The 27088-nt window shown below is 37.1% G+C and overlaps 1 protein-coding gene across 3 annotated transcripts; it reads left to right on the top strand.

Moving 5' to 3' along the window:
- The first annotated feature begins 263 nt into the window (after positions 1-263).
- LOC137404037 (tRNA (34-2'-O)-methyltransferase regulator WDR6-like) lies at positions 264-26732 on the top strand. 3 transcript variants are annotated; one of them, XM_068090193.1, is made up of 21 exons: positions 264-327; positions 5165-5284; positions 5407-5511; positions 7253-7328; positions 7443-7616; positions 8678-8837; positions 9102-9320; positions 9960-10022; positions 12755-12796; positions 13083-13280; positions 14427-14571; positions 14836-14933; positions 15903-16085; positions 20085-20258; positions 20825-20905; positions 21199-21378; positions 23453-23732; positions 23927-24095; positions 24314-24750; positions 25804-25951; positions 26277-26732. In XM_068090193.1, exons 2-21 carry the CDS (start codon positions 5185-5187, stop codon positions 26326-26328), a joined length of 3084 nt encoding a protein of 1027 aa, XP_067946294.1. In that variant the 5' UTR covers positions 264-327; positions 5165-5184; the 3' UTR covers positions 26329-26732. The 3 variants fall into 3 exon arrangements, with proteins under 3 accessions (XP_067946294.1, XP_067946302.1, XP_067946307.1); XM_068090201.1 differs by having other exon boundaries at positions 23930-24095; XM_068090206.1 differs by lacking the exon at positions 9102-9320.
- The last annotated feature ends 356 nt before the right edge of the window (positions 26733-27088 follow it).

Genomic DNA, 27088 nt, shown 5'->3' on the forward strand with positions numbered 1-27088 from the left:
ACCGTTGGTAGGATCGACTCTTTCTTCAAAAGTTCTTATTTAAAAATGTCTTGAATTTAGGCTAAAACTTAATAAACTTATTCATAAAACAGTTCTATTAATGAAAGAATCGCCTACGCTATCAACTAACTGCTTCAAGTTGTGCTACTTAATTTAGCACTAGTTTTTTGGAACAACAGATATTGCGTGACTCCATGTGTTCTCCGCCCTACTTAAACGCACAAACCTCAGTCTCCGCACGTTTTATGAAAAGGCCTGCCTATTTGGAAGCGTTGAAGTATTTGGCACCAGTTACTGTATAAGGAACCCACAATGAAAAATAATCTGGTATAGCCACAGCGCCGACTTACAATGCTTATTAATGTTCTTATGTCAACATTGAATGAAAAATTTTTAAATGCATACTACCGTAGCAGCATTCAATGAAATGTTCTTCCATGCCCGTAGTTGCTAAAAGCAGGCAACTGACACTTGCATCATGTCATCCAGATTTATAGCCTACTCCATATTTAAAAATCTCTTTCATTGTAAATTTTTCAAGCAAGCATTCGATACCTTCTTTTCCTAACAACCTATCAATTATTTATTATGCTTTTCTATTATTCCTCATTGATATAGAGCTAAACTATCCAGTCATAACAGGGTGACCGTTCAATTCATTAGATTCTATGCTTTAGTGAATAGTTTTAAAAATAAGTAATGCGTAAAAATAATACAAACAAGACAGCCACTTGCTGAAAATATGGTGATAATCAATTTTGAATAAAACGAAATATCCTGTTGAAAGATGTAATTTTAACCTTAAAGTTATATCTACTGTCTCCTGTCACGAAACCTGTCGTTTGCACAATTATTATAAGTGGTATCATATTTTTGTTCTATCATTGTCTAATTCACTATGATACTTGATGATTCTCATTGTTGTTTAAATCGATGTACTCACATGTACTGATGTGAAGATGAAGAAGAGCCTCGGTCTTTCATTACACTTCCTTATATCCTCCCCTATACTGCCTTACACTAGCTTATCTACTAGCTTTACCCACTAGCTTTATCCAGCTTTATGCACTCACCGTAATTACCAAGACCACCTGTACTGCCTTGAGCTCAGACACCAATATAGCCTGAGCCTAACAAATCCCATAATACAACATGCCCTTTCTTTTTTTTCTTTTTGTTTTGGGCCACTCCATCACTACCAACAAGCAGACGTAGTAACTTACCTTACTTGTGTTGCTCGTTACCTGACTCCATTAGGGCAGTCTCCATAGGCTATGCCTCTGGCTTGTCTGACCCTGTGCCACCATCTAAAGTACTCTTCTCGCTACTGCCAGCTCCATTGCCAGTCTGCACTGGCTTTTCCATCACCCTGACCTCCGCCGCTACCAATACTTTTACCGTGACCACTGTCACTACCAACACTCCTTCCACCAACATCTCCAACACTACTTCCACCAACCCTGACTAGCCCGGAGTCTTTTGGTTGGGTCAGTAATGACTCCTCAACCTCATCTCCGTCTCTTCCGTCTTTACCTCGCTCTCCCCAGTAAGAGGCAGGCTCGACAGGCTTCCTGTGGGAGGTCTTCACCTGGGCCGTAACCGGCTGCACAGGGGATGGCACCACAGAGCTGGGAGTTGGCATAGGCCCAGACCTATCTAGCTCGACCTCACCTGCAACCAGTGCAGGTCTGCTACCAGCAATTCTCCTCTGAACCTCGGCTAACTCCTGCACCACTACCCTGAAAGCCTTGACATTTTCCAACTCCATGACTGCTGCCTCCCGTTTGGCTTTCAGCTTAGCCAATTTCTCCTTCGACTTCCTCCGCACCTCCCTTTCCTCTTTTTCAATCTCTGCTACCTTTTTCTCATGGCCTTCTCTGTCTAACATTCCATTGCTGGATACCTCAGCTAAAAAGAGCAAACCTTTTCCATTACAGACACTGGTTCAGCTACTTTCTCAGCACCTTCCCTTACCTCATCGTGACTCTGTTCTCTATCACACCCCATAGACACTTGCACATCTCTGGTGCCTCGGGCTGTCCCCTGTTGACTACCAATTTCCACGTATTCGCTACTCTTCACTCCCTTGGTTTTACAAGTCCACCAATCTTGACCTGTGTGACCTTTCTTAACTTCGCTCTCTCTGTCAGACTTATTTGTCAGGTTTTGCAACTTGACATCATCTGAAACATAACTTGACCCAGCAAAAATGGTTCTCGACAAAAACGGCTTAACTGGCTTAATACTTCTACACTCCTTAACAGCCTCAAACTTACTTTCGCATAACGCATTTACAACAGCAAATAATTTAAGCTGCCTCAACTCAGTTATGCCCAAGAAGTTCGTTCTCAATCCTTTCACCACATGAACTTCAGCATCCATATGCCTGTCTTTACTTTCCAAATGAACTATTACACTTCCAACCACTTTTAACTCACTACCATCATCAGTTTCTAAAACTGTCGACGGTTTCTTTAACCATAGGTCCAACTTATTGGCTGTTGCCTCGGTTACCATAGACACCTCAGCCCCAGTATCAAACGTAAACTCTACATTTACTCCATTAACTTCTAAATACTGCACAATTCCCTGGCCTAGTCATTGATCTTCACCATATTTATCTCTATAACCAGAGAATCTAACACTTCTGCCCTTATTATTATCCCGGTACCCTTCATCATACCGGCTCGTCTCGCGCCTCTCCTTATACTTCTCCCCCTCAAACCTATCCATACTTTTGTCCCTGTACCTACTAGACTTGTCTCTCATCTTGCGGGGGCTTTCTCGGCCCCTGTACCTCTCCCTACTAATATCCCTGCTGCCATATCGCTCATAGCTACTATCACGGCTACCTCCTGACCTCCTGCTGCTACCTCGTCTATCGTAACCTACATCTCCTCCCTTATCCCTGCAATAACGGGATACATGTCCTCGCCGTCCACAAGAAAAACATTTAATGTGGGGACAACTCCGCATCTCATGACCACTACCTCTGCAATTATAGCAAACTCTATCTCTACTTTCCCTACTGTTTTCTCCATGTCTAGAGACATACCTTTCCCTGCTATTGTCTCTATACTTCCTACTGCCACTGTCCTTGTTATACTCCCTGCCTCTTGTCCTATATCTACTAGTATCATGCTCCTCACTACCATAATACTCTCTACTACTCCTAGGGCTACCCCTAGGGGAAGATCTACCTGCTGAATCATAACTTCTATCTCTATCATTACTCCTGTACTGCGCTCGACTATCAAACTCTGATACCTTTGCTACTTCTCTCTTAACCTCACTTTTTAAATCACTACCTCTACTATCTGCTCTCACGAACCTGTCTGAATGATTCGCCATCTCACGAGCCCTCAATGCCTCATGTAACAACTCCCAAGTCAGATTGGCGTTCTTCATTAAATCTCTGCTTACTTCTCTATCTCTCAACCCGTTTACCGCCACTATAAGGGCAAACCTTACCCTATCATTATTGTTAGTCACCTCCGCATATCTGCTCAAACTCTCTACCCGTTGTAAATATTCTCTATCACTTTCTCCAAGTGCCTGCCTAGCCGTCAGAAACTTATGCCCCTTTACGAACATACTCTCTTGTCTACCATAATAATCCTGCAAAACCTCCACTGCCTCTTCATAAGTAGAATTTACGCCATCTACGTTAAACCCTGCACTCCTCAATACCTCTCTACCACTGTGCCCAATAGCTCTCAATAGTGGCACTAACCTACCTCTACCTTTCATAATAGGGCGTCTATTGTCACCTTCACCTTCGTAACCTCTTCGTAACCTCCACACAAAGAAAAAAAAATCAGAATCCTGTCAACTGCGCCATGTTGTATAAATCGATGTACTCACATGTACTGATGTGAAGATGAAGAAGAGCCTCGGTCTTTCGTTACACTTCCTTATATCCTCCCCTATACTGCCTTACACTAGCTTATCTACTAGCTTTACCCACTAGCTTTATCCAGCTTTATGCACTCACCGTAATTACCACCTGTACTGCCTTGAGCTCAGACACCAATATAGCCTGAGCCTAACAAATCCCATAATACAACACTCATAGTTGTCCTGTCGCCGTTCCATAGTATATTTGATGTCTGAGTGCACACAAATTGCATAAAAAGGTTAGATAAATGAAACACTATTTCTTTATATGTTATTCCAAATGTTTAATGTTTTCAGAATTATTCAAGCATCCTTATATAAAACTACAATATTCCCAAATACATGTAAAACTAATTGTGGGATGTTTCGATGAAAAACTTAAGTTTTTGTGCAATGTTGATAGAATATAGGCCTACATGTAAAATTGTTCAACTTAGGGTTTCCTGTAAAGCTACCAAATGTTGTGTTAACCTTTACACAAGTTTATAACAGGCAGCATAAGCATTTTAGTTGTAAAAACATGACAATAGTACGGTACAAAATGGTTTAAATAAAAAATCAATTTTTCAGTGCCAAAGGTCAATTCTCTTAAAATGTCTAACTTGGCAAATCTATTTTTCTATATATTTTATAAAACCTTGTGCATATATAATTCACAATATACTGTTTTAGATATAGATGTGACACACATAGGTTTTGTGTTGTTGGCCATTCATGCTGTAGCCATAAAGTCTACGAGTCACTCAATGTCACATGAAATTCTAAATTTGCTAGATATTTGTGCAGTGAAAAATTCTCTAAGATTGACATAAATAGCTCGCAAAGCCCTGCAGGTAAACCTCTTGCCTTTTGCATGCAATCGTTCTCTGTTTCTATTTTGAACAGCCTCTGTGTAATTCACATTTTTACTTTTGCACATTCCTTATCGACCTTCAGAAATTAAGTTATTTTTAGTTATGTTTTTCTGTGATTAATTTGGCTTATTCTGCACCATCAACTGTCTATTTAGCAACATGTTCATTAATGCTCTTATATCTTTACTAGGGCATATGTAATAATATACTAGGGCTATACTATACTATAATATACTATATTTTTATATGTGGCGAATCCCATAAGTTAAAGCATCCATACTTTGTTTCAATTTCTTGGCAAGATTCTTACATGTGTATAAAATTGTTATTACTTAATTTAACTCTGTAAAGAGGAGCTGGCTTGTTCTTAGGTTCTTAGAAAACTACACATGACATTATAAATAACCTTTCAGGCAACCATTTGGAAGTCAGCATGAGTTCTTTGGGTGAACTGAAGTGCTCTATTCAGAGAGTCACTGCTGTAAAGTTAGTGAAATCTCTCACAAATAATCAAAGCCTACATTTGTTCACTGGTGAGTATCCTAGCTCTGCTATATACTATTCATTTTTCTGGTTTGTTGATATTTGCTGTTCATAGTTTTTGTTTTAGTGTCCCGGGGCATATCATGCTCTCTGTGGTATCTTTGTTAAATAGGTGCCGGCTCAAAAGTGCACCTTCAGGAACTCATATCTGATGAATGGGTATCTTTGTATCATCAAGTTGTACTCAAGGGAGCTGTCATTTATGGATTCTGCATTGGTAAGTTGCCACTGGTAGAAATTCAAAATAGGCTACAATTCTCTGATGTTTACCAACAGTATTACAGATAAGAATCGCAGTCGATTCTTTGTGATTTTAGACAAAATTACTCATTTTAAATATGACTATAAACTACAACCTTTAGTACTCCGATTCCTTTTATTATATGTATTGTAAGTGTTACCAATTATGTTTTTAAAAAGCTTCTTGTTTGTTGATAAAAATGCTGAATCTCAACACGATTGTTTCTAGTAGAAATGCTGGTATGTGTAAAAGTAAAGGTTGGCTTCTACATCGGAAATTACAGAGTTTATTAATTGCTCATGCTCCTAATTGATGTCATCGCTATTGTTTGTTTTAACTCCGTTATTGTAATTCTTATCATATGCGATGAATAAATTTAAATTACAGAGTGCTAGTAGTTAGAAATAGTCACCTTTTATGCGCAGTAGTAATGTCTGCAGACCTCTACTACTGCTCACCTTGTATGAGCAGTAGTAGAGGTCTGAGGACACTACTACTGCTCACCTTGTATGAGCAGTAGTAGTGTCCTCAGACCTCTACTACTGCTCACCTTGTATGAGCAGTAGTAGTGTCCTCAGACCTCCACTACTGCTCACCTTGTATGAGCAGTAGTAGTGTCCTCAGACCTCTCCTACTGCTCACCTTGTATGAGCAGTAGTAGTGTCCTCAGACCTCTACTACTGCTCACCTTGTATGAGCAGTAGTAGTGTCCTCAGACCTCTACTACTGCTCACCTTGTATGAGCAGTAGTAGTGTCCTCAGACCTCTACTACTGCTTACCTTGTATGAGCAGTAGTAGTGTCCTCAGACCTCTACTACTGCTCACCTTGTATGAGCAGTAGTCGTGTCCTCAGACCTCTACTACTGCTCACCTTGTATGAGCAGTAGTCGTGTCCTCAGACCTCTACTACTGCTCACCTTGTATGAGCAGTAGTAATGTCTGCAGACCTTTACTTACATGTTCAGTTCATATATTAATGTCGTTGTATGTTGAATCAAAAATCTCATATAAGGGGCCTAAGAACACGCAGAAATTTGTTTGTTTATTTTGTTTCACAGCTTAGAAATCTATACATAAATGTATATCAATTCCTTGATAGATACTACAGATAGTTGTAACTTGTAATAAAACAAATGCATTATGACGATGCAAAGAGAGAAACAATAAGTAAATCAATAAATAATCACTAAGAAGAGTATTATTGTATTATTATTATTAGTAGGGGTGAATATAATTACACGTACAGTGTATGCGCTTGCCGATGCATGGCCGATGCATAGCTTCAGGGGTATTCTAACCTAGAATTTGTGAAGTTTAAACTAACTTGACTTAATTATATTATTCCTATTTTCATGTTTTTATTTTCACTTCTCAATGCTTCATTTTAACTTATTCAACTAAAATTTCAAGGAACTTCAGATATTGCATTTTGGAAATTGCAACATTTGAAGTTGCAATCGCAAAATGTAAAGTTAAAGACTGCTGAATTTTACATCACATGTCGGAAAATGTTATATCGAGGCGGAAATCAGCTCAACTGTGTTCTGCTCCATGTGGTAATAATATCATATAGGAATGCTAGCTTTTGAATAGATTATTCAATTTCTATCACCACAGATCGTGGATCAAAGACTTACGTGTCGGTTTTTTCCTCACATGATGAAGCAGTGTACTGGTCATTTTCAAATATATAAATCTAGTGAATTTATTTCATAGGCCCGGAGAAACATATTGCTGTATTTGGTCAGAAGGCTGTGGTCATTTGCCAATTTGATACTGATCATAGAATGAAGTAAGTTTACAATTTATTTCATAGACTATGAACTTTCATTTTTCCATGAGGAACAGTATGGCAAGCTGTCTTACATATCAGCATCATACGCTGTTGCTATTCTTTCTGCTATAGAGTTGTGTCCCCACTGAGGAGGCTAGATGATTGGATTTGTGACCTGCAGTGGCTAGACACAGATGAGCAGCAAACTCTCCAGTATGCTGTCATCACCGCTCACAACAGGCTTTTATGCTGTGATGTTAAAGGAAATCTCATTGATTGTTATCTCTCTGATGTCAACTGCATCTTGTATCCTCATGCATTAGTTTGTAGTCTGTGTTGAGATTATAAGTCTAACTGCACATGTTCAGTACACTCAGTGTAGATTATAAGTCTAACTGCACATGTTCAGTACACTCAGTGTAGATTATAAGTCTAACTGCACATGTTCAGTACACTCAGTGTAGATTATAAGTCTAACTGCACGTGTTCAGTACACTCAGTGTAGATTATAAGTCTAACTGCACGTGTTCAGTACACTCAGTGTAAATTATAAGTCTAACTATACGTGTTCAGTACACTCAGTGTAGATTATAAGTCCAACTGTACATGTTCAGTACACTCAGTGTAGATTATAAGTCTAACTGCACATGTTCAGTACACTCAGTGTAGATTATAAGTCTAACTGCACGTGTTCAGTACACTCAGTGTAGATTATAAGTCTAACTGTACATGTTCAGTACACTCAGTGTAGATTATAAGTCTAACTAGACATGTTCAGTACACTCAGTGTAGATTATAAGTTTAACTGTACGTGTTCGGTACACTCAGTGTAAATTATAAGTCTAACTATACGTGTTCAGTACACTCAGTGTAGATTATAAGTCTAACTGCACGTGTTCAGTACACTCAGTGTAGATTATAAGTCTAACTGCACGTGTTCAGTACACTCAGTGTAAATTATAAGTCTAACTATACGTGTTCAGTACACTCAGTGTAGATTATAAGTCCAACTGTACATGTTCAGTACACTCAGTGTAGATTATAAGTCTAACTGCACATGTTCAGTACACTCAGTGTAGATTATAAATCTAACTGCACATGTTCAGTACACAGTGTAGATTATAAGTTTAACTCATACAGTTTGTCACAAAATGCAAGTGTAGGCTGGGGTGTTGACTGTGTATAACCGCAGTTAAATATTGCTGAATTTATGTGTACATAGGAGCATTTGATCTGTTAATTGTTAACCTCTTTCCTCTATTATGTTTAAATTTTAGTCTGCAGCCTTGTATTTTTACTGCTCCAACTTTTTTCTAAGGCAGGGTTTCAAGTGACTCGCATAGTTATAATCATTAACATCTACTTAGATACTCAGCTAAGATTCTTCCCTCAGCGTGTCGACGGCCAGCTAAAGATGGTGGTGAGCTGGCAGTAGTCGCGGGAACCGTATTTAACACAGTAATATTGTGGACTGCTGACTCTCTCGCCTGCAAGTCTCCTCTCACTCACAGCCTCTATGGTCACAAGGTATTTCTCTCGCTGTTTCCTTGTGTGCTACACAGTCTACTGTCTCCGATATGGTTAGCAACCAATGATTATTAACTTCTGTTTTTGGGTGTGTTGAATGTTTGGTTGATGCAAAAGTTACTCCAATCTTATAATAATTGTTATAGATAATCTGTAAGGACAACACAACTCCATATTGTTTACCAAAAGGTAAATGTATTAGTATCTTGCGATTGTTCACTCTTGCATTGTCAGTCGCTAGTGTCTTTGTCGTTCACTATTCAGGGTGTGATATTTGACATCGATGTCCACATGGACAATCGTCTCATGTGCTCAGTTTCTGATGATCGCTCTATACATCTATGGCGTTGGAAGTATGACTCATGCAAAGAGAAGACTTGGTCTAATGTAGAGTTTGACCTACTAGCAGTTCTCAACGGACACACATGTCGAGTTTGGAGCGCTGTCGTGCTAGACAGCAGGCGTATCATTAGCATTGGAGAGGTTGGTCTAAGAACGAACACGAAACTGCCTGCCAATAGTTTCTTTTTAAATGAAGTATTGCAGTAAAATTATGCCATCATCTCTTGTGATTTAAAATGCTCAATTTGTTGTGCAGGAGCGGTTGCCAATACAACTGGATATATGCTGCCATCATATCATTTTTTGTAACTATACTGTTAGACAGCAGACATACAAAAACTGTGAAGGTAAGAAGAACTTGCGTTCCCAGTTGTTTGAAAATCATCTCTCAGCCTAAATTTTCAACAAGCGATATGGAATTGAGCAAATGTTTGACTCAACACGTTAAGTAATTTTCTATATATTCAATATTGGAATTTCTCGAAACTGCAGTTTGGTAAGTGAAAGTCATCAATTGACTGGCCAAGATCAAATATGTTTGTACAGTTTAGCCAGTTGGAAGATAACCATCGCTTCAAATGATCTATATTTAGTGTTTCTATATAAATTTCTCAGCTTAGCAACCTGATGTTAACAGATTGTTTCATCTGAACGTGACCAAACAGAAACCTCACAGTGGTATATAAACACGCAACATTCACCTTATAGATATTCTGTATACTTATGCTAGCATTGTGTGTTATTATATTATTATCCTTCAACTGCCCTGTGTATTTGCAGGATGGATATGTGATAGTTTGGGATGAGCACGGCCTCATTAAAAGGAGGTTAAGGAGCCATAACGTAAGCTGTTCATATACTATCTTATTATTCTCTTGCCACATCTGTTCAAAAATGGGAGAAAAAGGGGTAAAATTTATTTCACTTTCTTATCCACACATATAGTATAGTATTTATATGTTTGACAGTATTGAAATGATTTGGCTCACTCACTTACTTATGTATAGATAGTCCCATTATTAAAAAAACTGAAAAAAGCTCTTTGATCTCTTCTGAGTGCTGCTGCACTTGGGGATAGGAGAGATTTGAGCTCACTTCTAGGTAGCATGGTATTCAGTGGTGCTCAGCATACAATTGATGATATGGTAAACTGGAATGCAGATGTCCTCTGCATACTCTACAGAAAGCCAGTTGTTTTGCTTTTATCAAGCTCTCTCATCAGCTGTTTGACTCCCCTCCTCCCGGTGCTCAATGGGTCTAATGGAGCATTATGGGTTGCAAGGCTAGAGGTTTCCTGGCTTTTAATTGCTTTACCCTCCATGCCAGCATAGTATTTGTAAATATGTAGTAGTATATGTAGTAGTATATGTAGTAGTATATGTAGTAGTATATGTAGTAGTATATGTAGTAGTATATGTAGTAGTATATGTAGTAGCATATATAGTAGTATATGTAGTAGCATATGTAGTAGTATATGTAGTAGCATATGTAGTAGTATATGTAGTAGTATATGTAGTAGTATATGTAGTGGTATATGTAGTAGTATATGTAGTAGTATATGTAGTAGTATATGTAGTAGTATATGTAGTAGTATATGTAGTAGTATATGTAGTAGTATATGTAGTAGTATATGTAGTAGCATATGTAGTAGTATATGTAGTAGTATATGTAGTAGTATATGTAGTATTATATGTAGTAGCATATGTAGTAGTATATGTAGTAGTATATGTAGTAGCATATGTAGTAGTATATGTAGTAGTATATGTAGTAGTATATGTAGTATTATATGTAGTAGCATATGTAGTAGTATATGTAGTAGTATATGTAGTAGCATATGTAGTAGCATATGTAGTAGTTTATGTAGTAGTATATGTAGTAGTATATGTTGTAGTATATGTAGTAGTATATGTAGTAGTATATGTAGTAGTATATGTAGTAGCATATGTAGTAGTATATGTAGTGGTATATGTAGTAGTATATGTAGTAGTATATGTAGTAGTATATGTAGTAGCATATGTAGTAGTATATGTAGTAGCATATGTAGTAGTATATGTAGTAGTATATGTAGTAGTATATGTAGTAGTATATGTAGTAGTATATGTAGTAGTATATGTAGTAGTATATGTAGTAGCATATGTAGTAGTATATGTAGTAGTATATGTAGTAGCATATGTAGTAGTATATGTAGTAGTATATGTAGTAGCATATGTAGTAGCATATGTAGTAGTATACATGTATGTAGTAGCATATGTAGTAGTATATGTAGTAGCATATGTAGTAGTATATGTAGTAGTATATGTAGTAGCATATGTAGTAGTTTATGTAGTAGTATATGTAGTAGTATATGTTGTAGTATATGTAGTAGTATATGTAGTAGTATATGTAGTAGTATATGTAGTAGTATATGTAGTAGTATATGTAGTAGTATATGTAGTAGCATATGTAGTAGTATATGTAGTGGTATATGTAGTAGTATATGTAGTAGTATATGTAGTAGTATATGTAGTAGCATATGTAGTAGTATATGTAGTAGCATATGTAGTAGTATATGTAGTAGTATATGTAGTAGTATATGTAGTAGCATATGTAGTAGTATATGTAGTAGTATATGTTGTATTATATGTAGTATTATATGTAGTAGCATATGTAGTAGTATATGTAGTAGTATATGTAGTAGCATATGTAGTAGCATATGTAGTAGTTTATGTAGTAGTATATGTAGTAGTATATGTTGTAGTATATGTAGTAGTATATGTAGTAGTATATGTAGTAGTATATGTAGTAGTATATGTAGTAGTATATGTAGTAGTATATGTAGTAGCATATGTAGTAGTATATGTAGTGGTATATGTAGTAGTATATGTAGTAGTATATGTAGTAGTATATGTAGTAGCATATGTAGTAGTATATGTAGTAGCATATGTAGTAGTATATGTAGTAGTATATGTAGTAGTATATGTAGTAGTATATGTAGTAGTATATGTAGTAGTATATGTAGTAGTATATGTAGTAGTATATGTTGTATTATATGTAGTATTATATGTAGTAGCATATGTAGTAGTATATGTAGTAGTATATGTAGTAGCATATGTAGTAGTATATGTAGTAGTATATGTAGTAGTATATGTAGTAGTATATGTAGTAGTATGTGTAGTAGTATGTGTAGTAGTATATGTAGTAGTATATGTAGTGGTATATGTAGTAGTATATGTAGTAGTATATGTAGTAGTATATGTAGTATTATATGTAGTAGCATATGTAGTAGTATATGTAGTAGTATATGTAGTAGCATATGTAGTAGCATATGTAGTAGTTTATGTAGTAGTATATGTAGTAGTATATGTTGTAGTATATGTAGTAGTATATGTAGTAGTATATGTAGTAGTATATGTAGTAGTATATGTAGTAGTATATGTAGTAGTATATGTAGTAGCATATGTAGTAGTATATGTAGTAGTATATGTAGTAGTATATGTAGTAGTATATGTAGTAGTAGTATTATTCAATCACAGATGTTCCGTCATTCAGTCATCATTGGCCTGGCAGGATTTTCTGATATGATGACTTTCTTGTAGAGTGGAAGTGTCTGGAGCATATCTGTTAGCAGCCATCACATGGTACGTGCTTCCTTCCTTACCTGTTCATAATACATCAATAACATTAACCACTAATAATAACTGGCATACTGTAGTGTGTATTGATTTGACTAGCAGATTTAACTCTTAGTATATGAATGGCAGCGCAGAGTTGGATGCTGCACCTTCTGACCGTCATGCTATCTAATGCGAGGTCTTTGGAGGAGCATGGTTTAGCATATTCTACTGGTTCATAAAACAAAGTTTATTTCCTCAGTCAAATGTAGATGCAGGTTTGTTTGTTGAAATTAGAGCTGATGCAATTCAGGTTACCACAGGAGCTAATGGCAGTGTATGGATGTGGCGCTTGGATTCTTTGCTCGAGGACAATCTAGAAGAGATATCTGCTCAGAGCCCTGTATCTATAGAAGGTCAAGCTGACTTCCCTCGAGTAGTTGAAGTGCAAGCTCACTGCTGTTTTGTACTTACAGACAAAGGCTGTCTCTATGGGTATAACCTGTTAAAGGTAACGTTTGTCTATCTGTCGCACGTTAGTTTATATTATTAGAGCTGCACCATTAGAGGCCTCAACACATTGCAACTAGTGTCATTGTTGTATGATAGTCTCCCTTCACACTAGACTTTAACTTGCGTTCTTTTACTGTTGTCATCGATGAGCTGTTCTCGCGCATTTAAAAATTCTCAGTGGTGTAACTACCAGCCTGTCCTTCCCTATAAACTTATATACTTTATGCCTATTTCTATCTCCCCTTTTGCAATCAATAGTATCGCTATATTTACTTGTGTTTCCCTGCAAACAAACCTTGTTAATCTTGCCTGAACTTCCCTACAGACGACTACTTGCTATGCCTACCTGTCTTCCCTTACAGACATCACCTGCTATGCCTGTCTGTGCTCTCCTATATGCAACACCTGCTTATGCCTGCCTGTACTCTCCTGAATATTTCATCTGCTTATGCTTGTCTGTACTTTTCTATATACAACACCTGCTTCAGCCTGCCTTTACTCTTTTATAGACATCACCTGCTTATGCCTGTCTGTGCTCTCCTATATGCAACACCTGCTTATGCCTGCCTGTACTTTCCTGAATATTTCATCTACTTATGCTTGCCTGTACTCTCCTATATACAACACCTGCTTAAGCCTGCTTTTACTCTCCTATACACATGACCTGCTTAAGCCTGCCTATACTCTCCTATATACGACACCTGTTTATGTCTGCCTGTCCTCTCCTATATACATCACCTGACATGCCTACCTGTACTTTCCTACTACAGACACAACCACCTGCTATAGCTGTCTGTACTTTCCTATATACATCACCTGACATGCCTATCTGTACTTTCCTACTACAGACACAACCATCTGCTATGGCTGTCTGTACTCTCCTATATACATCACCTGACATATCTACCTGTACTTTCCTACTACAGACACAACCACGTGCTATGCCTGCCTGTACTCCCCTACAAACACACCCTCCCTTTATGTCTGCCTGTGTTCCCCTACAACACAGCCACCTGCTATGTTTACCTGTACTTCTCTACAGACGCAACCACCTGTTATACCTGCCTGTACTCTTCTACAGACACAACCTATTATGCCTACATGTACCACCTTGCAGACAACTACCTGTTCTGTTTCTCTGTAGTGTTCCACAAAGCTGTTGGAAGGTGGTGCTAGCTGGTCTCTCATTGCAACCACTGATGCATCTAACGGACTCACTTTTATAGCCTTAGGTACAACCTTTGGGTTGATAAGGCTACTCCTTATTGACAGATTCTTAGTAATACAAGGTATGTATCTACCTACAGTTTTATTTTCTGTGATCTCACGAGTTTACAGCCATTTTCACATCCACCAATTGAATTGCTGTATTGTCAGTTCAAGCAGGTGATGTGTGTAGCCATTTTTTAACTCCATGTCTTTGAGCTTACTGCTCTTTATGTGTTCAGTACGCATTGTCTCTTCTCCATAAAATTTGTTATTTATCTACGCAAATGCATTTAGGATAGTTTGCTAACTGCACACCGGAAGCTTTAGTCCTGATGATATTGCAGGTCTGACAGAGTTCGAGGCATCTGAGGAGAAGTTATTAAAGTTACAGTGGGTCAGGGATACTCACCAGTTGCTAGTCTCTATTAGTAATGGAACTGTAGTGAGTACTAGGGCTCACACTGACTAACACTGACTAACACCTGCCCTCGCAGTGCATCTCCATGATAAGTGTATATAATGTCTTTTAGCAAGATTAAATATGCAGATTCACCAGGCAATTACAGGAGTGAGTTGTATTTTTAATCTGTGATAAAAACTGCATCCATAAGCAGTCAACAGTATCAAATAGCAAGTATCTTTTCTGGGTTGGAGCAGTTTAATAGAACTTGGCATAAGTTAGCTCATTAAAATTTGGTTTTTAAGGAGCTAGTGTACTAAGTATTACTTAGTACATTAGCTTCTCATTGTTACGATTGGCTATTTCATTGTGAGTTCTATTGGCTAACATGGAAATAATTACTGAATTCTATTGGTTAACATGTAAACAATTACTGAATTCTTTTGGCTAATATGTAAACAAGTACTGAATTCTATTGGCTAACATGGAAATAATTACTGAATTCTATTGGCTAACATGTAAACAAGTACTGAATTCTATTGGCTAACATGTAAACAAGTACTGAATTCTATTGGCTAACATGTAAACAATTACTGAATTCTATTGGCTAACATGTAAACAATTACTGAATTCTATTGGCTAATATGAAATGTAAGCAATTGGTTAAGCACTGCAAATAATTTGTGTAAGTGACTGGATTTCATTGCAATTTATATTTATAAATTTCTCAAGAGATTTGACTAAAAATTGTAGCACCTATTGGAATGTCTCTGCAGTCTGTTTCGCTCATTTGTGCAGCATTTGACTAGCGCTTGAGTTCTGCTATAGCCAAATATTGTCAAGATAATCTAAAGTGTGTTTACAAGCAGCTAGACAGTCTTTAGCGGGCTCCTTTAATGCTTGCATGGTGAGGTAGCGGTAAGACATCTATTAGCAGGTTCTTTAAAGCATGCGTCGTGAGTAGAAAGTGTGACTTATTGAAAAACTGAAGTATTACCAATTGTATTTTAGCTGAAATATGAAGTCGAGGGAACAGGCTCGATGAATATATCTGTATCAGAGAGAAACCGGTACTCATTGCCTAAACAGAAGCAATGGTTTCCTGCATGCTCTTGTCAGTTGACAGGTGAAGCAGGTGCTCACTACTTGGTGCTCGCAGACATGGATGGCAGTATTCACTTGTACAGAATAGAGGTGTGTGAGTGGGACTACACAGGCTATTAAATGAATGTTTTGTATTTCATGAAAGGGTTGTCAGGTATGTAAGGCTGTTCAGGATTTTGAGCAAGACTTAATTTGTTAGACTAGCCAGCAAGCGCTAGTCCTGGAAGCTGTTAAATAGGTTCTGTATGACTATGGGCAGTAGAGTCAGCATTTTTTGATCAGCACATACAGGTACATAATCCCCTTCAAGTAGTCGGTATCACTTCTCAGTTTGCCAACTCAAAACCTGAAACATTTCGTATAAACCATTGTTTGAAATATATCTGGTCTCCTAGTACAATCACGTGTTTGTCTATGGAATATAAGGATGTGCTGGCTCTCTTCGCATATTTGTACAGCGTGCCGTTACTTTCATTATTTATTGTTAAATGCCGCTCTTTAGCAACACTTTGATAGTGCCAGCATCCTCTCTATAGCTGAGTTATCTTTTCTTTAGCAACACTGATAGTGCCAGCATCTTCTCTATAGCTGAGTTATCTTCTCTTTAGCAACACTGTGATAGTGCCAGCATCCTCTCTATAGTTGAGTTATCTTCTCTTTAGCAATACTTTGATAGTGCTAGCATCTTCTCTATAGCTGAGTTATCTTCTCTTTAGCAACACTTCGATAGTGCCAGCATCCTCTCTATAGTTGAGTTATCTTCTCTTTAGCAACACTTTGATAGTGCCAGCATCTTCTCTATATTTGAGTTATCTTCTCTTTAGCAACACTTTGATAGTGCCAGCATCCTCTCTATAGTTGAGTTATCTTCTCTTTAGCAACACTTTGATAGTGCCAGCCATAGAGTTATCTCCCCCTAAAGTGGTAACTCCACGAGCATTTCCGGTGCCAACAAGGAGTGTTTAAGCCACGCCTCTTTTTTGTGCTAGTCAGTCGTAGTGATTGACTAGATCAATAACATCAGCCATGAAAAGGGTTAAACAAGGAGCATGAATTTCCAGTTAAGATAGTAATTAATGCTCATATTAAAAAAATGATGATTATAGTTTATTACTCTAATATATGCTTATTATTTAAAGCAATTCAATTCCTACCAGGATCACTAAACATATTATGGAAATGTTTACTTTTTCATATCCATTTCCATCAATGATATACAGGGGGCTGTATATCATTGGCTGTATATCATTGCTGTACGGGGGTACAGCAATGATATACAGCCAATGATATACAGCCCCCTGTATATCATTGTTTCCATAAACATAAATATTTCCATAAGTTTAGGGAAATGAATATGGAAATTTTATTTTAGAAATATGGAAATTTTATAGAAATGGAAATGAATTATGGAAATGATATAGAAACACTATGGAAGAGAAGAAGGGAAATGTTATGGAAATAGAAATAATATGGAAATGTTATGGAAATGTTATGGAAATGGAATTAATATGGAAATGAATTATAGAAATTTTATGAAATGGAAATAATATGGAAATGTTATGGAAATAATATAGAAATGAAGTAAGGAAATGTTATGGAAATAGAATTAATATGGAAATAAATTATGGAAATTTTATGAAATGGAAATAAATTATGGAAATGTTATGGAAATGGAATTAATATGGAAATTTTATGGAAATGGAAATTGTGACATACACGTAATTCCTGATACCTGCATGACTTGCAAAGGCACTGAATAGATAGTGTTAAGTAAATGAGTTAATGCAATCAGTTACTCATAGATAAGATAGATAGTCATACTGGGGTTGTATTACATTAGTGTGATGGGAAGCTAGTCGACTGCCATCAACTATGAGCTGTACTACCCGAGTTGCCCGAGTAATAAAAATGTCTTTGGACAGAAAATTTATTTTTATATAACATTTACCATTCTAACTTTTAAACTTCATATAATGAGAAAATATTTTTAAGCAGTTAAAATGAATTAATAGGAAAAAGAAAACAACCGTAAAGGTTTTCAAGCTTTTTCAAAAAACTACAACTTTTAAATTTCATATCATGAAAGAAGTGTTTTGTTGAAATAAATTAGGAAAAAAAAACTGTAAATGTGTTTAAATGTAAAATAATTAGCAAGTAATGGCTAAATATAATCTGTTTAGCTATGATTACAATAAAAAATATTTAATAAATAAAGTAATAAAAAAGTCTATCTTATTTTTAAATAATTAAAATTTAGTATAATTAAGTATAATTTATTTTTATCTAACATATAACAACATTTGCCACTCTTTCAAGCTTTTTGCTTGCTTACATCAAGCAACGTTGTCCACTAACTAGTGGTCATCTTTGCTTCAAGCTAGTCTATGTATTTGATTGATATGTATTGAAATCTAATATTACATGCAAGGGCTGTTTGTGGACTGTGGGTCAATGAATCACTCTATCACCATACAATGTCAATACTTTCAGTTGATGGCAGTCGATTAGCTTCCCATCACACTAATGTAATACAACCCCAGTATGACTATCTATCTTATCTATGAGTAACCAATGATATACAGCCCCCCATGTGTGGGGGCTGTATATCATTGGAGTAACTGATTGCATTAACTCACTTACTTAACACTATCTATTCAGTGACTTTGCAAGGCATGTAGGTATTGAATTGCTTTAAATAATAAGCATATATTAGAGTAATAAACTATAATCATCATTTCTTTAATATGAGCAATAATTACTATCTTAACTGTGGAAATTCATTATCATTCTCATGGCTGATGTTATCGTTCTGTCAATTACTACGATTGACTAGCACAAAAAAGGGTCGTGGCCTAAACGCTCCTTGTTGGCACCGGAAACGCTCGTGTTGTTGAATGCACAGTTATCACTTTAGGGGGGAGATTACTCTATGGTGCCAGCATCCTCTCTATAATTGAGTTATCTTCTCTTTAGCAACACTTTGATATTGCCAGCATCCTCTCTATAGTTGAGTTATCTTTTCTTTAGCAACACTTTGGTAGTGCCAGCATCCTCTCTATAGTTGAGTTATCTTCTCTTTAGCAACACTTTGATAGTGCCAGCATCCTCTCTATAGTTGAGTTATCTTCTCTTTAGCAACACTTTGATAGTGCCAGCATCCTCTCTATAGTTGAGTTATCTTTTTTTTAGCAACACTTTGATATTGCCAGCATCCTCTCTATAGTTGAGTTATCTTCTCTTTAGCAACACTTTGATAGTGCCAGCATCCTCTCTATAGTTGAGTTATCTTCTCTTTAGCAACACTTTGATAGTGCCAGCATCCTCTCTATAGTTGAGTTATCTTCTTTGTGCGAGAGTGTCAGCCGGGGCACAACTCTTACTACCACTCATCAAACTTTGTAGATTTTTCCACCATACATCTTCACTGTATATACAATAGATGGTTAATATTTTATATGTTGTCGTGGGATATGTTCTCGATATTTGTCCAGAATTAATAGCCTGAGTTTTTGCAGATAGTAATAAGAATCACGAGCTGGGCAAATATGTGTTCAGATGCCGGTAAATGTTGCAATAAACTACAATATGTTTTGGTGTCTTGTATAGTAGTGGCCAGTTTTTAGTATAGTAATGCAATTTCACCGGGCTATATAAGATTCGCATCAATATGCAGTGCCAAAAGCAGATCAATGTGTTCGACAGCCTTCAAGTTTAGTTCACTGTGTACATGTATGTGATGGACTAGAGCACTAAACTTAAAGCTATCAATTGAGTTCGTTAAATGGCTGGCAGATTAATCGTGTGCTTAGTATGATTTCTCTATCTCTATCCAAAATATCTGGCCAAGATCTCGAGTTTTCTTTGACTATGCCATCATTTGTCGAATAGAATTTTTATTTGTTGAATAGTTGACACGTGAAATATGTAGAGTTGTCAAAATTTTTACTTCCAAAAAAGGGCTTAGATCTGTGATCAATTGATACGGGTAGGTATTCATATATAAATGATTGTAATCTATTTGCAAACTATGAGGAGATGCTTAACTTGATGTTACTGACTATGACTTTAACTTGAAATCTTGTGCCACAGGAAGAAGCTAGGAGTCTGGCTCAACCGCAGATGACTCTCTACAGAGTGCATGGCAAGAAAGGTCTCACTGATATGTATAGCTACGGGAATATCCTGCACACAATTGGTCGCGATGGACATTACCATAAATATTCTCTCTCATCCGCGAAACTCCTCATGTTAGATTCAGTGAAGGTAAGTGTGAAAAACAATACGCTACGCATTTACCTCTGACAGTAGGTAGGCTGTATGTGAGAGATAGATATGCTGCCGTGTGACAGTAGGTAGGCTGTATGTGAGAGATAGATATGCTGCCCTGTGACAGTAGGTAGGCTGTATGTGAGAGATAGATATGCTGTCCTGTGACAGTAGGTAGGCTATATGTGAGAGATAAATATGCTGCTCTGTGACAGTAGGTAGGCTGTATGTGAGAGGTAGATATGCTGCCCTCTGACAGTAGGTAGGCTGTATGTGTGAGATAGATATGCTGCCCTGTGACAGTAGGTAGTAGGTAGGTTGGCTGTATGTGAGAGATAGATATGCTGCCGTGTGACAGTAGGTAGGCAGAAGGTAGGCTGTATGTGAGAGATAGATATGCTGCCCTGTGACAGAAGGTAGGCTGTATGTGAGAGATAGATATGCTGCCGTGTGACAGTAGGTAGGCAGAAGGTAGGCTGTATGTGAGAGATAGATATGCTGCGTTATTAACATAAGTCTTCTATCTCCTTCAAGTAGTGACATTTGGATGGCTATTTTTGCAGATAAGCACCGAGTTCAACTGGCTGGCTAGATTCATACCTGATAATGATGATTCTGGTGTGAAACTGGTCGCGTTTCATACGGTAAGATGAATGGGAACACGTTTGAGCACCAACTTCTAAACTCTTACAATTATTACAACACTCAATGTACGGATATTTCTATAAGACACTCCACAAACATCAACTCACTTTATGTTACTTTTGCTTATTTCATATTTTGGTCAAAATTCCAGACTCTTTGTTGATGATATTTATCACTCATCTGTATTGTACAAATATCTGTTTGATTTCAAAGTTAAATAAAAAGAGGTATGGTTGTCTGTACGAATCGTTTTCACTATGTATGTGATTACTCTCTTCTCGATTTTCTACAGACTGAAATCATACTCTATGATGTCACCCTAAACTATGCTATTTTGCGGGTGAACTGCGGAGGAGGTCACAGAAGCTGGGATTTCACGCAGTACGCTCAAGCTTTCTATGTAGTCTTCATTCGGGCCAAGTCTGTGCAGATATTTAAGAAAAGTTGTAACACATCATTTGTAGAGCTAACAGTGAGTGTTTCTCTGATTATCTGATTGACAGTTTTTTGAACTTTATCATCACCGTCTTAGGAGATCACTGTCTTAGGCGATCACTGCTACTCATACTTGCTTTCTGTTAAAGATCGCTATCAAAACCATTCTACATTCAACACAACCAACTTTCAAACTGTGTATAGTACACAGTAGCTTGCCATTTTACTTCTAATTTTGCATTTCAGAGTTATAATAAACATATTTCCTTATTGTTGTTAAAATACATACACTACAGTAGGTTAGGCCTACAGCTTTAATTAATTTTTTTTATTGTTGTAAAACAGGTTTGAGATAGTAGTAGATTAAGTGTGATTTTTTGTGTGATTAAGTGTGATTTATTGTTGTATTAAACCAAGCTTTTCAAGCGTTTTGTGGCGATTTTCGGTAAAATCGGGTTGTAAAGCATAGTTTTGAGATAGTAGTAGATTAGGTGTGATTTTTTTACAACCTTTTGTGTTGCATAATTGACTTTTTGAGTTTAATTTCAAAACAACTTGACAACTACCATGGACATAGAACTTCCCAGAAACCACTTCACGGCTGACGCAGTGTCCGTCCACGTGTCTCTCAATTATTACAGCGCAATAGGAGGATAAATAGGTCCTCACAGCAACCATCTACATCAAATGCTAATGTTCAACAACACGCTACTCAAATTAATAACAGCAACTCATCTGATTCAGATAATTCTTTAGTAGAATTCAACAACTTTATCAACAATCAACAGTACCCTTTCTTTTTTCCATTATCACTTTGGTCGTGGGCTGTATGACAGCGGAATTTCTAGTCTAAAAATATGGCTGCTTATTGCATTGTATTCTATATTTTAAGATTAAAAAATTATGGTTATTTTTTTGAAAAAAACTAATTCTTTTTATTTAAATCAATTTTTTCGATGTAAATAATTCTTCAAATTTAATTTTCCTAATCATATTTGCTCATGCAAATTGCCTGTGATTGAATTGCACATCAGAATGCTTGTGAAATCACTTTTCAGTATTGGTGACTTCCATGCAATAATTTGACAATTCCTATATTTCTCACATTCAACAGCCGTATAAAATTATAATTTACTAACTACATGTAAGTAAGTGGAGTAGAACTAGTTGCAGTTTCATATGAAAAGGCCCTATGATATATTTAAGCACGTTTTTCCTAGCTTTGATCGATGTGATTGATCATGCGAAATATAAATACCAGCTTGCCAGTTTTTTTGCACCTAACTGGTTTCTTATTTTTGAATTAACAATACTAACGAATACTTGCTCTTGAGCTGATTGCAGTAAAGAGTTTCATATCATAATGTCATTTATTAAACAGACTAGTTAGGGAAGACCACCAGTGACAGTTGTTACCTCACAATTAATCTTGCTATGAGTTTACTAAATGAACTCATAGGTCCTAACTTCAAAGGTCCTTCTGTAGCACTGTACTACACATACAGTCAATTATCTCCAGCACACTGGCTAATTCATGACAAAAGAGTGTTTACAGATTTCTTATACACACATCAAAACGAGATATTTTGTTCAAAAAACACTGATTTGCATCAAATTATGTAAAATTCCTTAGAAAAATCGTGATTTTTTTCTTTGGGAAAAAACAAATCTTAAATCAATAATTTATATCATTGTTTTTTTCATGTCAACTCTGTTATATTCTTTATAACCAACTCAGCATCAACATAGTTGCCAGAGAACTGAGTAGCTGAAAGGACTTTTACTCTGTAGCTTGTGTGTATATGTGAGAGTTCCTGTGTATATGTAAGAGTTCCTGTGTATATGTAAGAGTTTCTGTGTATATGTAAGAGTTCCTGTGTATATGTGAGAGTTCCTGTGTAGCTCCTGTGTATATGTGAGAGTTCCTGTGTAGTTCCTGTGTATATGTGAGAGTTCCTGTGTATATGTAAGCGTTCATGTGTATATGTCAGAGTTCATGTGTATATGTATTTCTGAAACATTTTAAGCAAGGTCATTTGTATCATCCTCGCTCAGCTTTAGCTTTAGGAGGCCCAATGATGAATTCTCATCAGCAGTTTATTCATTTACAGCCGAGTTTCCACATTGGGAAGGTCACCTGCGGCCACCTTTTATCTACCGATTCCCAGGCTATACTTATAACAGGAGGGGATGATGGCTGTGTTATGGCTAGTGCTATTGATGAGACAGGAAGCAACTTACTATCAGCTTCTCGCAAGTCTACTCATGTCTACTCGCACATCTCAAGTATAAAGTGCATGAGATGTGCATACAGTCTCTCTCAGCCAGACACCTTGATGGTGTTTACTGGGGGAGGGAGGGCACAGCTCGTAGCTGCCAAGCTGAGGATAGGTGTGAATTACGTGTTTTGTATAGTTTTTCATAAAATCTTTTCTGCATAGAAAGACTGTTGGATTTGCATGAAATTTATTTAAATACCCACCATTTATATTCTATTTATTGTTTGTGTTGGAAATTTCTTATGAAGTATCAGGATTTATGTTTCATTGAGTTCATCTAAAAAAGTCATACATCGACTATTTAAGAAGCGGAGGCTAAAGTGAAAACACTGAGTGTTTGCTCAACGTTCTTATCGAGAGGTCCAAGTAAAAAAGAGAAGATTTCTATGGATAATAGAGTTATGGCCATCACATCTGTTCCCTTGACAACTGATCGTCATTTACTCTTGTTAGCGTGCTCTGATGGCTGCATCAGGTGAGACCCTGTACATACCTGCAGACCACTGCTAGCATTCTAAATTATCTCTTCAGCTCCTATCTGCTTTTGTACTTCCTTATAATGCTGCTAATTTTTATCCAAAAATATTGCTTCAGCGTATAATACGTATGACCTTATATTTGTTTACCTTGGTATGTCCACAAATTGCTTCAAAGTTTTACTAACAGCAAAGAAGCTTTTGTTTATGTTCGCAGGCTAGCAGTTTATAATGACGAGACGGAACATCTTTGTGTTGGATCAACTCGACTATATGAGCACTCTCACTGCCTTCTCTCTCTCCACTCTTGCTCTGGAACAGGCAATCCACTCTTGTTGGCTGTCAGTGCAACTGATGGAGCCATCATCCTTCTCAACCTCTCTCCAGACCTCATCCAAAATCAGTTGCTGTGTTCTTTTCCATCCGCACAGACCTGCCAACTTCAACCTTCTGTCTCAGTTTGCCCTCTCCTGACCATTCAGAGTCATCAGTCAGGCGTAAATGCTCTTACTTCGAGCTGCCTCTTCGGTAGCAAACTCACTCTCTACTCGGGTGGAGATGACAACTCTGTGGTAGTGTCAGAGATAGATACACATGAAAGAAAAATGCTATGTCAGCAGGTCTACAGTCAACAGCACGCCGCCCAGATCACCGGTAATCTTGACATTTGACCTTGGATTTAAACTGAGGTTATGTATGTTGTCTCAGTTTTATCCAGCACACTTTAAAAGAGCAGTTCTCCATGGCCTGGGCTACACTCCATTATTTAAGAATAGTTGCTAGCCTTAGCTTCTTAACATTAGTACTTTTAAGAATACGTCTGCATCATAGGTCGTTAGTTTCCCATTTTCAAATTCTGTCCCATTATCTGCAGTACACCGCTTAATTGATTTTGGAATTGCAAAGAAAGTTTTATAGTTTCATAAAAAGACCATGATAAATAAGTTTTCGTTTCTCATCTCAGAGTAGTTATGGTATGGTTTTTGTGCAGCTCACGAAAGAAATTATGCTTTGTTAAAAAACATCTGTTTGTTTTGCGTCCTAGTTAAAAGAGGCACAGGCTTGTCTCGAATTGAACAATTTTGTATGACAATAGTCGCTGGATTCGTGTGAAAATTCTGCCCAGTAGGAATATTCATTTTTCATCAGACATGTCATGAAAATGATGGTTTGCCCAACGCAGCACCTTGTCTTGAGTGCTATTGATAAGCTCTTTATGAATGCGGCTCAGCGAGTGCCTTCTATTCAGGGCAAAGCTTTGACAAGTCATTTACTCCCAGTGAATATGCAGTGACTCAAAGCAGTTGGCCGTAATACGAGGCTGTCCCAGGCGGGTTAGAGTCATTCAATATTTCCCCATTATGCGATGTTTGCTGACCAACGATGTTGAAATTAAGGAAATTGTATACGGAGGCTTGAATTTTTCATGAGAAGTAATAGATAAGCCTCATGCTTGCAGAGTTTGCATGAGTTCTTTAGTACGAGGGAGAAAGCGTTGTCATCCCATTACTAGTTTCTAATGAAGCCTCAGCCAAGAGTTTTACTTCTCAGTCTACAATATGCGGTCATAATTACTCAAAAATTGTAAATTTGGCAAAATTTTTAATTGTATTGACAATACATAAATTTAAGAAAACTTTATGGTTTCAGAGCATTTTCCCAGAAGCTGTAGTTGTAAAATGTTGATTGTCTTCTAACACTTTGTAGGAATTGCCTTGTATGGTGATAGACTGATTACCTGCTCTGTGGACCAGAGGCTTCATATCTGGTGTAAAAAGAGTAGCCTTTCTGGTTGGAATCTATGTGGCAGCATGTTCATTGACATAGCAGATATAGCATGCCTAACTTCACATGGGTAAGGCTCATGTGTGTGTTCACTATGTAGCATCACAGCATTTGATGTGATTAAATGAAGACTGACCCACTGAAAGTTTGCTTGTCAATTTCTCCAAATAAGGGCACATCCTTTCTCCGCGTCTCACTATAGTCAAATCATGATTATCAGAGTCAGAAGCAGCAGGTGGTCTCCGACGCCTGCATCGCCGGGACAAGCCAATAAGTTAGGTCTTTAGTTGTCTTTTCCTTCTTTGTGTCGCTTTGCTGCCAGTGGCCAGTCAGCTCAACCTCAAACATTCTCTTAGACTGACATGCCTTCTTTTATCATTGTTATTCTGTTGTAGAGAAATGGTTGCAGTGTGTGGTCAAGGCGTTGAAGTACTTCAGAACTTGTAAAAGTACCCACCTAAAACATCCTCAAAATGCGTCTATGGATTTTAACGAACACTTGAATACTGGCTATTTTTAAATGCCCACCAAATCTTTTTTTATTGGTTTTTTTAACCAGTGTCTTGATTTACACTACTCGTGTTAGCAATGTATCATGCAAACACTTTTTCCTATACTCACATTATACTAAGAGATTTTGCACAGCCAGTTTGCATATGAAAACTCTGTATATGCAAACTCTGTATATGCACGCATCTACACTGAGACGTAATACTTACTTTTTCAACAAGTCAATCATTGTATCCATCACTCTCAGCATTCTTTGAAGAGTGCCGCAGCTGCAAGATCATTTCTTACAACAAGTGCTTCTATTTTCATCTGTTTGCTTTTGTGAATATTGAAATCTGTACATAAACACACTTCAAAACTGTATTGACTAATGTATACAACATCCCTCAGCGATGTACCCTTGACTTACTATAGAATAAGTAGTTTCATTTCTATCAGAACACATGGTATGTTTGAAGTCTAAGCAGCAAGCATGCTTATCATCTATTATCCAGTAGAGGGTATTGAACCAGACCATCCAGAGATGTTTGTTAAAATATCTATTAGCAAGGTGTGAATAGGCTAATGTTCTACCCTTTAAATTAGAAATAGCTGTTAGGAAAGCGGTCTTGAAAATCGTGAAACATTTTTGCATATACAATGTAGTTATCTTTGTGCAAAACAGTAACTAGTCAACTACGGAATAAACGATCATCGA

The sequence above is a fragment of the Watersipora subatra genome, chromosome 1 (genome assembly GCF_963576615.1).
Source record: "Watersipora subatra chromosome 1, tzWatSuba1.1, whole genome shotgun sequence".
NCBI classification, from domain to species: Eukaryota; Metazoa; Bryozoa; class Gymnolaemata; order Cheilostomatida; family Watersiporidae; genus Watersipora; species Watersipora subatra.